The sequence below is a fragment of the Petaurus breviceps genome, unplaced genomic scaffold (genome assembly GCF_028583685.1).
Source record: "Petaurus breviceps papuanus isolate PSGF00001 unplaced genomic scaffold, PetGlider_PUasm1.0 81, whole genome shotgun sequence".
In the NCBI taxonomy this organism is placed as follows: domain Eukaryota; kingdom Metazoa; phylum Chordata; class Mammalia; order Diprotodontia; family Petauridae; genus Petaurus; species Petaurus breviceps.
The window spans coordinates 5,886,068-5,899,148 of NW_027186546.1; the positions used below are offsets into that span (position 1 = coordinate 5,886,068).

Genomic DNA, 13,081 nt, shown 5'->3' on the forward strand with positions numbered 1-13,081 from the left:
ATGCCCAAGCTCAATACTTAAAGCTCTAAAACAGTAAACAATTGTTAATAATAAAACGTAATAATAACATTAAAGCACAAAGCAATAGCTTAAGTAAAACTCAACATTTACCTTTGGACAATAAAAAATTACTTTGCTATCCAAAAACTCTGCATTTCTGTTCCAGAAAATTTTATCAAAGGGACTTAGAAAAGATAAGAAAGGTATGTAGAATGTTTTTTTTTCATAATCTAGGGTATGGATAATCTTTTCTATAGATAAGCACTCACTAAGCTTTATCCAATTGATTAAGAGTTATCTCACTCACAAAAGGTGTTAGCTAGTCCATTATATAAATCACTGAAGCCTACATCTAGCTCATGTGCTATGCCTCAAATATGAATTGTACAAAAGCAGTTCAGGGGATTTAGGAGAGGGTTATCTTTAATACTAACACTATGCAAAATTCATGTGTCAAAGCACAGCAGTTGATGCTTTCCATGCACAATAAATGGCACAAACTTTTCACCCCAAAGTTTTTATACTCTATGGAGTATACTTGCAGGCTAACAAAGAAATGCCATTTCTGAATATTTTTCAGCATGAACTAATGTAGTTACAATATACATATCAGAAACTCTATGTAAGTGCCAAGCAGAGCATAATCCAATTTATTGATGATTCCCAGAATACATTCAAATAACACCAGACACTTTGTTTTTACGTGTCTATGTGCATTTGTGGTTTTATAGAGGAAGGGAGGAAATACTTTAATATTACCACTACTCACAGTCACAAGGTTAATCTCATTCAAATCTGCTTTCATCAGGTCACTTTCCCAGTTAAACATCCCTAGTGGTCTCCTATTCGGATCAAGCTAAATCCCCAGGCAATTCCTCAAAACCTTTATCAAATGGATTCCCCATTTATTTATTCAACTTCATGTCTTAGTACTTCTTACCATAGTAGCTCCTTTCAAGTTAAGACTCTCCCATTACTTTTCTCTCTATAGATTAAAAAAAATAAACACATTGCATGTATGTGTGCATATGTATACATATATACATACATACGTACATACATATCATCTTAATTCATAGATTTAGAGCTAGAAGAGACCCTAGAGATCTAGTCCAATGCTCTGTTTTTACAGGTGACCACTGGAAGCCTTGAGAAGGTACGTGATTTTCTCAAGGTCACACAGGTAGTAAGTAGAAAAGTTAGGTTCTAGACACAGGTACTCTGGCTGCAGATCCAATAGTCTTTCCACAAGGTCACATAGCCTCTGCTTCTCTACCTTTGTTGCATTGTATATGCCTGAAATGCCCTGCCAGCTCTTCTCTGAATAACCATGTCCATTAGCTAAATCAAATAGCCTTCCTTGACTAATCTTAGTATTACATTCCTCAACATTTAATGCACAGTTTATACTAATTACCTTTTACTTGTCAATCTTTTCTTACATTCTTACGTTGTCTTCTATACTAAAGGATAACTGTGGACAGATTGCGTGTATTAGGGTGGGGAGGGGGTTCCTATTTCTTCCATATGACAAATTTTGTTTTAACACATCATTCAAAAGCCCATCATGATTGTAAATGAATTTCCCACAGTGTGCAATGATGGAAAACATTCAGTGTAATAGCATGGAAGACTCTTTACAGCTGATTGTACCTGCAAACTTACACTTTAATAGTTTTCCACTTGTTAAACCAAAGGATGAGGGTGCGCTTTTAAAGTTAGGAGACTGTTTTCTATTTCCTTTGCCTTCCTCAGAGTTGGTCATACAATATTAGAACTGCCAGGGAATAAAGAAGAGGGGGAGGGGGAGGAGGAGGAGGAGGAGGAGGAGGAGGAGGAAGAAGAGTAAGAGTAAGTAGTCCTATAACAATATATTCGCCATAATCCTAGTTTTGGGTTGGGTTGGATTTTTGTTGTGGTTTTCTGGGTTGTTTTCTTTCCAGTACCCCTGTGCATCTTCAGCTATTTCAAGGAGTAAATGAATACTCTGAAAAAAAAATCCAACAGAGCTCAGATATCTCAGTTCCAGGTAGTTTGGAAACCTCTGTTAATACTTTGCTTAGTGTAACTGGTGGCATCAAATCACATTAGTTATTTTCTACAGTTTTATTAGTGAATAAAGTCGTCAAAACCTCTTTTCTTAATCACTGTTTCAGCCAGGCCTCTTTCCTTACATTCACAACCCACCAAAAATAAATTACAAAGCCTAAAATTCTAAAAATATGTAGGTCCTCACCCTTTTGCCTTTTGGGACACATCTAACTGAAGCAGCCAAGTGGTACAGTATATACAGCACTGGTTCTGGAGGCAGGAAGACTTGAGTTCAAATCCAGTCTTAGATACTTCTTAGTTATATAACCCTGGGCAAGTCATTTTCAGTTTCCCCAACTGTAAAATGGGGAAAATAATAGCACCTACCTCCCAGGGTTGTTGTAAGGATCACATGAGATAATCACTTAATAATAAAAGCACTTAACACAGTGCTTCACACTATGTAAACATTAGCTATTACTATTACGTAGCTGTTTCTGATTTTTCCAATAACCATTCCTTTAGATTAACTGACCACCTTACAGCTTCTTTTCATTTCACACAACCTGAATGAGGGTGATCTCAAATCATTCAGAGTAGAAAAGGCTGTTACTGTCCAAGCATTTGTTTCATTGACTCATGTATTTTGATAATGAGATACTTATTACAGCACAGGAAATATCCCCTCATTCATCATATGTTGAAGAAACCCTGACATGCTCTCCCACTCATCAGACGATCACAGAACACCAAGACTGAAGATATAGAAGGTCAAGTGTATGATTATGGAACAGTGAGATCTTGTCTTTCTACTTTTCCTTCATACTCCCACCAACACACACATCTGTACACCTAGCAGACAGAGAGCAAGTGGCAAGAAATGCAGAAGAAAAAGCAGTTTTGGTTTTGAAGGAGTGAGATGCTAGTTCACAGAAACACTATGTCCAATTCTACCACCACCATGGCTCAGGCCAAAATATTTGCCTGGACGGCTGCAATAGCACCCTATTTAGACTCCCAGCCTCAAGTCTCTCTTCCTTCCAACCTGTCCTCCACACAGCTAAAAGAAATGCTGTTCCTAAAACACAGGTCTGACTTTGTCACTGTCCTACCCAAAAAGCTCCAATCACCCTCTATTAGCTCTAGGATGAGGGTTATTAATCTTGTTTGTGTTATGGACCACTTTAGAGGTCTGGTGAAACCTAAAGACACCTTCTCTGAATATTTTTTAAATGCATGACATAAAATAATATTATTACAAAGGAAACCAATTATGTTGAAACAGTTATCAAAAAATTTTTTTTTAAGTTCACAGACCCCAGGTTAAAGACCTCTGCTCTAACACATCTGTTTGGCACTGAAAGTCCTTCACAATGGGGCTCCAGTATATACCATTCCAGGCTTTATACACTCCACTGCTATTTCTTTTCACAATATTCCATCCCTCTTCTCTACACTTTTGTATAGCCATACTTGGAATGCTTTCCCTCCTCACTTCCACTTCTCAGAATTCCTAGATCCTTTAAAGGTCCAGGAGAAGTAGCACTCCCCCTTAAGCCCTTTGCTAATCTCAACTGCTAATGCCCTATCTTAACATTGTGAGTATATTTTTTATTTACTTATATGTAGATAGGTTGATTTCCTCTATAGAAAATAAGCTCTTTGTGGGCAGGGATATTTCATTTTTGTTTTTATACCCCTAGCACCCAGAACAATGTCTGGCATATAGTAGACACTTAATAAATCCTTACTGATTTTGGCACAACCCAAGGCTGGAACCTCAAAATAAACCAGAAAATATATACACAGAGATAGGATAAAGGAGAGTGGAGTATGAGAATATTACATCACTTCTAAAAGGGATTCCTCCCTATTTATATTTAAAAATAAGTGACCATTATTAATGAACACCAAGTTTAACTTAATCAGTTCCACTATTTCTTTGGAGTTATTTTCTCCCATCATCTACATGTCCTTTTGATTGAAAGGAGGGGGAGAGAAACAACTTTGTAATTCTAAGACTTTATTGACAGTTTAGGGGTAGCTCAATGTCTCAGGAAACAAACCCTTTCCTCTCCAATGACTCAGAAAATAAAAACCACCCACTTAGTGCAAGACTGGCAAGTGAAGATAAATTTGAAGAGATCTGGGGCGTGCTACATTAAACAATGGGCTAAATGTGTCCCAAGTCAGAAGGGTGCTATAAAAACAAGGGTGCTTTCTTGTAATAGTAAAAAACTGAAAGCAATGTAGATGTTGTTCAACTGCAGAATGGCTTAACAATCACGGTATATGAAAGTAATAGAAAGCTATTGAACTTCATGAAACAAAAGAAATGAAGAATACAGGGAGGCATGGAAAGACTAACATGAACTGATGCAAATTGAATTCAGCAGAACCCATATGTACATAGTTGTTTACATATTGTCTCCCCCATTAGATTGTGAATTCTATTTTTGTTTCTAAAGAAGAACTATGAGAATTCTTTCTTCGTAGAGGTGGGGTACTATGGATATAAAATGCTACAAATACTGTTGAATTTGATTGAAGTATTGGTTAGTTTCACTGAACTGCCTTTTTTTTCTCCTCAGTTTCTATTCTTTGATGACTCTCTGGGTGGGGGGATAGGGATGGTTGTGTTGGGAAATTAAATGATAAAAAAAACAAAAGATATAATTTTAAAAATCAATGGTAATAAATCAGATTTTATAGGGTACATGGTAACCAAATTAATTACCTAATTCCATTTACACTGAAAGAAAACAAATTAAACCTTATGAAGTAGCCTTACGGAAAAGTTAGGGGTGACATTGTTTTCCTTTGTGAAAAAGTGAAGTAAAAAGATTCTTTTTTTGTTTTACTTATATTGAAAACTTCTATGTTCAGAACACCTTTCTTAACAGCAGTTTTACTGTCTCTAGAAGAAACAATCATATTCAACTAATAAATGTCTACTCACATGCAAAATGATGGAGAGAATCCATTTCACTTTGGAATTGTATTCTCTGTCCTACTTTTGAACATGTAGAAACAACCTAAATATTACTGAGGCAAATATTCTTACCTCTGCAGCTAAATAATTTCCAGTTGCTAGATGTTTAAATCTGAATAAACTGTTCCACTGTCCTGCTCCCCCACGGCATGGATCATGATGCACCACCTACAGACCAAGACAATGATAACCACAGTTAAATGACGTTAATATTCCTGGTGAATTACTGATGATAGGGAGATTAAATTGCCTGTTCTAATACATTTTAAGCTACCTATCCCCAATAAAGACAGCTAGGTAGTGTAGTGGTTACAGAACTGAGTTCAAATGTGACCTCAGCTGTGTGAACCTGGGCAAGACACTTAACCCTGTTTGCCTCAGTTTCCTCACCTGTAAAATGAGCTGGAGAAGGAAATAACAAGCTACTTCAGTATGTGTGCCAAAGAAAACCCCAAATGAAGTCACAAAGAGTTGAACATGACTGAAAACAACTAAACAACAGCAAATTCCTAATAAGAAAATAGAAAATTAATGAATTGCAAAAATGCTCTATAATTGAGAGGCAGGTCAAACTATAAAAACACTTGACTCACCATGTATCATATTACATTCACAATTTTTATTTGAAAAAAGGTCTTACAGTCTGGAACCACTTCATGAGAGTCAATTGTTGAATTTCCAGTGAGAGCATTTATACCTTACAAATCAGTCAATGCTACAAATCGAGGCTTGATTTATTGTTTTTGTTGCTTGTCTAGACTTGAGAAAATGATGAAATAAATGTTAATAATGTTGACTGAATTTAAAAATGTGACATGCATACATTTTTCTTCTGGAGATTTGGTTGTTAAACATTTACCAGTATATGACCTTCTACCTAAAGATGAATTTCTCAGGATCAAAAATCTACTACTGGAAACATGGTGTGGTTTCTTCCCAATTTCTATACCATTCAGAACTTGTCCAGACTCCCGACTTAGTTTCAGGGCCTTTTCTTCTTTCCAGGCTTGCTCAGAACAGAAAATAGAACCTTGAGTTGATACAACAATGTTCTGAATATCTCCCAAGTCAGAAACATTACCATGACAACAGTGACTGTTGTTCTCATTCAGTTGTTTCAGTTGTGTCCAATTTTTCATGATTCCATTTGGGGTTTTCTTGGCAGATATTGAAGTGATTTTCCATTTCCTTCTCCAGATCATTTTGTAGTTGAAGAAACTGAGGCAAATAGGGTTCAGTGACTTGCCCAGGGTCACACAACTAGTAAGTGTATCCACTGTGCCATCTGCCCTAGTTTCAAGTAATAGGTTTGCATTATATGTACACAGCTGTCTGTATGTTGTCTCCCCATTAGACTGTGAGATCCTTGAGGGCACCCATCATTTTTGGCTTTTCTTTGTATTCTGAAAACTTAGCACAGCGCATGAAATATAGTAAATACTTATTAAATATTTGTTGAATACTCAATTGACCACTCATGAACAATATATCCAACAGAATATCTGGTCTATATTTGTCTTTTCTTCGTAAATTATTTAGAAGGGAAATAAATTTACATACCTCAATTTCCCAGAGCGCTTTAGAACTTGTGGCAGATGTAGCTGATTGACGCAAAGTTGTACGAAGGAAAATATGTTGTATTTTCTCATATTCATCACAGGTCAGAAACTTCTCTTGTTCTGCATGAAATAATCTAACAACATCACCCTAGAAAAATAAAAAAGTGAAATCTTTATTTCCAAACAATTAAGCAGATGCTGTCAATTCACAAAGAATGCCAGTGAAAGCAAAGTTTATAAATCTATTGATTTGGGATTATGACAAAAACAACCATTTATCATGCCTATCCAGTGGGGACTACAATATTCTCCCTTATTCATCTCAAGAGGCTGTGGTAAGTATTTACTGGAATGTTTAGCAATGGATTCTATGCTTCAGAAGTCACATTGAAAGTTCTTGAATGTATTCAAGGAGTTGTATAAGTGGTTTGTCATCTAGAAGCAGAGAAGAATCTTAGAAAGATTAAAATGTCTAATACATCTGAAGTACAACCACTCCCTGTGACAGTGGAGGAAGCCAAACACTGATGCTTTTTTTGTTTCCTTCAAGTGCCCCCTCCATTCTTCCCGGAGGGTGTCTGGGTCAATCAGTTTTCTTCCTTGATTTTTGCTCTAATTCTACCCAAGCCAACTCAGATATATCAAAACTAAACTTAATGGGCAAAAACCAGGCCATCTCTGGTACTTATACTTCAACTCACTAGATATCTTCACCATTATAAAATTATTATAATAAGGATTATCATTAATATATCCCACATTTGTATGATTTAATAAAAATTATAGCCTTCAGGAGGTATTGCAAATATTATCCCTATTTTACAGAGAGAAGATTGAAGCTTAGAAGTATTATATAACTGGCCCACAACTAATAAAGATTTCCTATGCGAAAAACAAAAATGAAGATTAGTAATACATATATTAAGTTGCTTTAATCAATGATTAGGTGTGCATATAACTAATTCAATAAGAAAACCTTCATTTTCCCAAACTACATACCCCTTTGAGAACATCTTCACGATAACAACTGAATTTCATGAACAAAGTGATTTTCCAGCTAGTGTTGCAATTAACAGCATTAACCTAGGAAGGAAAACATGTATAACCATTACAAAATACCTAATCATGTTCAATAATATAGCATAAGGCTTTATTTTAATGTAATTGAGGAAATAAAAAGGAACTTTGGTCAACTAAGTACGTGTCCGAGTCCAGTGGTTTTCCATCATAGGCCCTCCATTTTCTATCTATGTCTCTGTTTGGTTTCAACTCCATGAAACGTAATGCCCCAGACCTAGGCACCTCCTGGTATCCCTCTCTTTTCAGCTTCCTTTTGTGTATTGCCTTCCTCCATTAGATTGCAAGCTCCTTGAAGACAAGGACTGTCTTTCTTTTTCTATTTTCCCATCCCCTAGCACAATGAATGACTCATAGTAAGCACTTTTAAGAAATGTTTATTGAATTAAATTCTATAAGGCAATTACAAAAATTGTAATTTAGGCCCTAGTTTTGGAGGTTCACCCTTTACTTTCCCCTAGTTTCTGCACAGATGTACATTCCAGAGAACAGAAACAGATTTGCTGGGAATGCAGCAAATCAGGACTTTAAAAAAATCAGCTGCTGAGGAATACCCTATCCCATTACAACACGCAATACCACATGGGTCAGGGAGTCATGCAAAAGGGGTGAGGGGGTGAAGACACAATGAAAAAGGACTTCTCTCCACATTCCCTATCTCTTTCATGGATATCTGTGGAGCTCAAGGCTAGTAATGTAGGAACTGCTACGGAAAGGCTACCATGGCAAAAGAAACCCTATATTCCCCCAGATCCAACAGGGACCTGCATGCTTGCAGCCAGAGTTCATGGGATCCTACCTGAAGAGAATGTTGGTGACATGAATTTTTCCTTTTCTCCCTGAAACTGTAGCTACAGGGAGCAGGTAGAGGTTCCCTAACAAAAGCATTTGGTATCCCCCAATTACAAGTATTGAAGACAAGGGATATAGGAAGGAAAGGGTTTAGTTCCCTTGGGAAAAGTTAAGTTGTGAATACTTTTTCTTAATTAATGGGATATCTTTTACTATTGGGAATGGAGATTGCTGACACTTTACCTTAGCCACAGTCTCTTGACATTTCATTATTGTGTCTTTAAATTCTAATTTTTTTTGCAGTAAAGACAGTCTAATCTATATATAATGTGACTGCAGATTTCCTTCTGGGTCATGCAAAGTGGGAACAGAGATGAGAATCTTAATGGGAAATGAGACATGAGCTATATTTTTTGGAGATTTTCCCAGTCTTGGGTGGGTACAAAATAATGAGCCAAACTTGTGATAAACCTATGAAACATTTTATGTGAATGATTTTAAACCATAGACTGAGCCTAGAGGAACCAGTGCCAACAGAGGAAGGGCAGGTGTTTGTGTAGTTAGGAAAAGTTATTTCAAATGTATCTTATCGATGTAGAATAGCTAAGTGATCCCCCCCACTCCAGATTGGAGACTAGGCTACTCCTCAAGCACGTGGTATACCCTGCCCTGCATTACATAACAAGCTAATAGCATCAGGAGGCAGCAGACAAATTTAACAGGATTAAATAAGCAACGATATGACTTTATTGTCTATTTCTTTCATGACGACACCAGCTAAAGAAATTATGTGTATGGAAAAACAAATACTATACAAATATTCACATTGAGTCTCTCTTCCTTGAACTTACCTCTTTACATCCTGGATTGTCTAGAAGCTCTATGTTGCTGGCATGTAGTGGCTGTCCTGCATTGACGGGCATCAATACAACTTTATCTCCTACAACAATCTAAGAATTAAAAAATAAATGGAAATTAAAGCAAGCTAGATTACAGTGACATTGGTTCTTGAGAGCTCAGTTTAGAAGCTAAAAACAACTCCAAAGATAAATTTGGTCATTAAACAGTCACTAAGCTACTTTGTAGTTCAATATGGTTCCCACCCCCATTCTATTTTTTAATGTCTTTGAATACATGTCATATGACTGTCATATGACATATTGGATAACCATATGGATTCAGATACCTAACAAAAACCTTTCAACTTCTAATAGATAGTAGAAATCACAGCTTACATTTACAAAGCACTTTCATATATAATATCCGATTTGATCCTTACAACAATCTTGTGAGGTAGGTTAGGTAGCATAAATAGGCTTAGTGGATAGAGTTAAGAAGACCTGAGTCAAGAAATCCTGTCCCTGATGCTAGCTCTGTGATCCTGGGCAAATCACAACTTCTATCAGTCTTAGTTTACTTAGCTGTAAAATGGGGATAAAAATGGAATCTAACTCATAGGATTGTGGTAAGGATCAAATAAAATAATACTGTATGTTAAGTGCTTTGCAAATCTCAAACTATGATATAATATTAGCTATTAGTACTGCAAATACAACTGTGCTTTATAGATGAGAAAAGCAAGGGTCAGAGTCCAAGTTACATGACCATGTAGACCTAGTCAAGGGCCCAGACAGGATTTGAACCAAGAGTTTTCTGACTTCAAGTTCAAGGTTCTTTCATGCTGTCATTTAAAGTAAAAAAAGGGAGTTCTCAGTTCCTCTATTCTAAGTCTGATACCAAATTACTACTCTGAAACTAAATGGATTTGTCAGACAAATGTCACCTCAATATAATTTTCAATAATTCTGAAACACATACATAAAATATTTCATATTTAAATGGGCTCAAAAGATCAAAAATTAAAAGTATTACATAATGAATGAAATGAATAATTTAGTAAGTTAGATCTTCCTTACAATCTAAGAAATTTCTGTTATATATTTTAAAGTCATTGTTAAGAATGAAACAGCAATTATACTTTTTGACTGAGTCCAAGTTTTACAGAACAAATCCTTTTTTTAAGGAAAATTGTTCTGTGAAGTTTGGATTCAGTCAAAGGGTAGCACCTGAGGACCCATGAGGCCACAGGTGGCCTCAAGGCTGCAGGTTACCCACCCCTGCCCTAGGTCAAAAGTTATCAAAGTGTGGTCTAGGGACTAGACTTTTTTAGGGAGTCCCTGAAGTCAAACTGTTTTCATAATACCAAAATATTTTCATTTCTAACATGGTAAATACCAATAGATACAACTCACATAAACAAAAGCTCTCTGAGACAGCAACAAATTTTTTTAAAGTGTAAAGTGGTTCTGAGAGCAAAAAAGTTTGAAAATTAATCCCATATGAAAAAAAAAGTTAGTTTAGCATATAAGAGCATTCCAGAAGTTTTAATGGGGTTTTAAGCTACCAGTGTGCTAAGACTTTGGGGAGACCCTTGTCATGAGGAAACATGTTTATAGCTTGGTCCTTGTATATTTGAGTTCACTTTCACTTGATATTCTCCCAGAAGATCTGATTATCAGGAGAATGTTCATTTTTAAGATACATGGAATCATGAATATGCTAGAACTGGCTTTGTATTGACTCATAAGAGGTTTGTTACATTTTCAGCATAAACTTTATATGTTGGGAATCAGCAAATGCTATAAGTCAGGGCTCGGTTTACTGTTTTGTTGATTGTCTAGACTTAAGAAAGTGATGGAGAAAATGTTAATAACATAGATTAAATTTTAAAATATGTTGTGCTTACATTTCCTCCCCCAAGACAGCTGGTTGCTATATATATGCCGTGCCCCTGTCCATCGAATTCAAATTGATTGCAGGAAAGCTTCATTAAAGTACTAAGACAATCTAGTCTGCTAAGCTTGTTGCTGTTGCCTATTGTTTCTACATGCTTTCTCATCTTCAGTAATTACAGAAATGCGAACTAAAAATGAGTTTCCCAAGCCACAAGTGACTGTTTTACCTGTTCTCTCCAATACATGCACACCATTCTACATCTGTCCATGTCTTCATCTAGCTCCTCTCCTCTGGGACTCTAGCATAAAGCACAGTAACACTATCCATCCCTGAAGCACTTAAGTACTTTATCATAATACCGCTTCACTAACACACCAAAAAAGAAAAAAGAAAATCCTACTCTTTCCTTGGGCAGTTAGGCAGTACAATGGAAAAAGCATTGGGTTTGGAACCAAGAAGATTCATCTTCATGAGTTTAGATCCAGTCTCGGACACTAGCTGGATGACCCTGGGCAAATTACTTGACCCTGCTTGCCTCAGTTTCCTCATCTGTAAAATGAACTGGAGAAGGAAATGGCAAACCACTCCAGTATCCTTGCCAAGAAAACCCCAAGTGGGATCACAAAGAGTCAGGCATGACTGAAACGACTCTACAACAATAACAACTCTTCGTATTTTAGTGAAGTCTTAATCAGCCCCAAGTAAATCCTGTCTCTCCCCCTATCAATACATCCAGATTTCATAGTTCTGACCATATCACACTCTGTGGCCTATGGAGTTTAAAATCCTTAGGCTGGCATTCAAGGTCTTCCACAATCTGACTCTGATCTAATTTTCCAGCCTTATCTCATACTTCCCCTCATATTCTCTACAGCACAGCCAAACAGTACTATTACTTAACTTTTCAAATCTGGCTTAAGCTATTCCACTTCTGTGCCTTTACTCACATTGTTCCCTATCCTGGAATGCCCTAACCCCTCCTGAGTTCTATTTTTTGAAACTCTATACATTCTTCAAGATTCAGTTCAAACGTCACTTTCTCTGTGAAGCCTCTCCTGATTTCCCATGCTGGAAGTAATCTCACCCACTTAAAACCTCAAAAAAGTTTTACAGATTTATAGGTTCATATGGAATTATCTTTTTTTTTTTGTTATACTATGTTACAGTAATGCTTGTTTTAGTCCATAAATTAAAAATAAATTTTTTTAAAAACTCTAATAGCACCTTGATAGTGCATCTCACATATTTGCATCCTGTTGTATTCTAGTGATCTTTAGTGAATATTTTTATGCTGCATTATATTTTAATTTCCTTAAGAACAGGAATAATAAGGGGCGGCCAGGTAGCACAGCAAGTAAGAGCACCGGCTCCAGTGTCGGGATGACCTGGGGATCAAATCCCAGGCTCAGACACTTAGCACCCACCCAGAAACACCTGGCTGTGTAACCTTGAGCAAGTTACTTAACCCCAATTGCTTAGGGGCAGCCAGGTGGCTCATCGAGTAAGAGCACCGGCTCCAGTGTTGGGATAACCTGGGGATCAAATCCGGGCTCAGATACTTAGCACCACACCCAGAAATAACTCGCTGTGTAACCTTGAACAAGTTACTTAACCCCGATTGCTTAAAAAAAAAAAACCAGAATACTATCTCATGTAGCCTCTCTCCTCCAGTATCTAGTCCATAGTGCCACGAACATAATGGATATTTAATAAGTGTGTTCTGAATAATGAAGAAACATTAATCAGACAACCATGAATAATAAATCTTGACCAGTCTTAAAATTTGTGAGCTCTTACTAACTAAAAGCAATTAGATATTCTTTTCAAGAATTTATATATTGATTTAAGCCCTACCAGAGTAGAATTCATAGCCTAGATCCAAATCAAGCTTTAT

General features: G+C 36.5%; 1 protein-coding gene across 4 annotated transcripts in view; it reads right to left on the reverse strand.

The window, feature by feature from the left end:
• Nucleotides 1-13,081, reverse strand: part of LOC138176119 (inositol 1,4,5-trisphosphate-gated calcium channel ITPR2) — a 529,530-nt gene that overhangs the window by 383,120 nt on the left and 133,329 nt on the right. For all 4 annotated transcript variants that reach the window (XM_069106877.1, XM_069106875.1, XM_069106876.1 and 1 more), the window contains exons 6-9: nucleotides 9,303-9,401; nucleotides 7,582-7,665; nucleotides 6,584-6,730; nucleotides 5,096-5,191 (exon numbers count right to left, since the gene is read on the reverse strand). In XM_069106877.1, coding sequence (XP_068962978.1) covers nucleotides 5,096-5,191; nucleotides 6,584-6,730; nucleotides 7,582-7,665; nucleotides 9,303-9,401 — 426 coding nt within the window. The remainder of the gene's footprint in view (nucleotides 1-5,095; nucleotides 5,192-6,583; nucleotides 6,731-7,581; nucleotides 7,666-9,302; nucleotides 9,402-13,081) is intronic.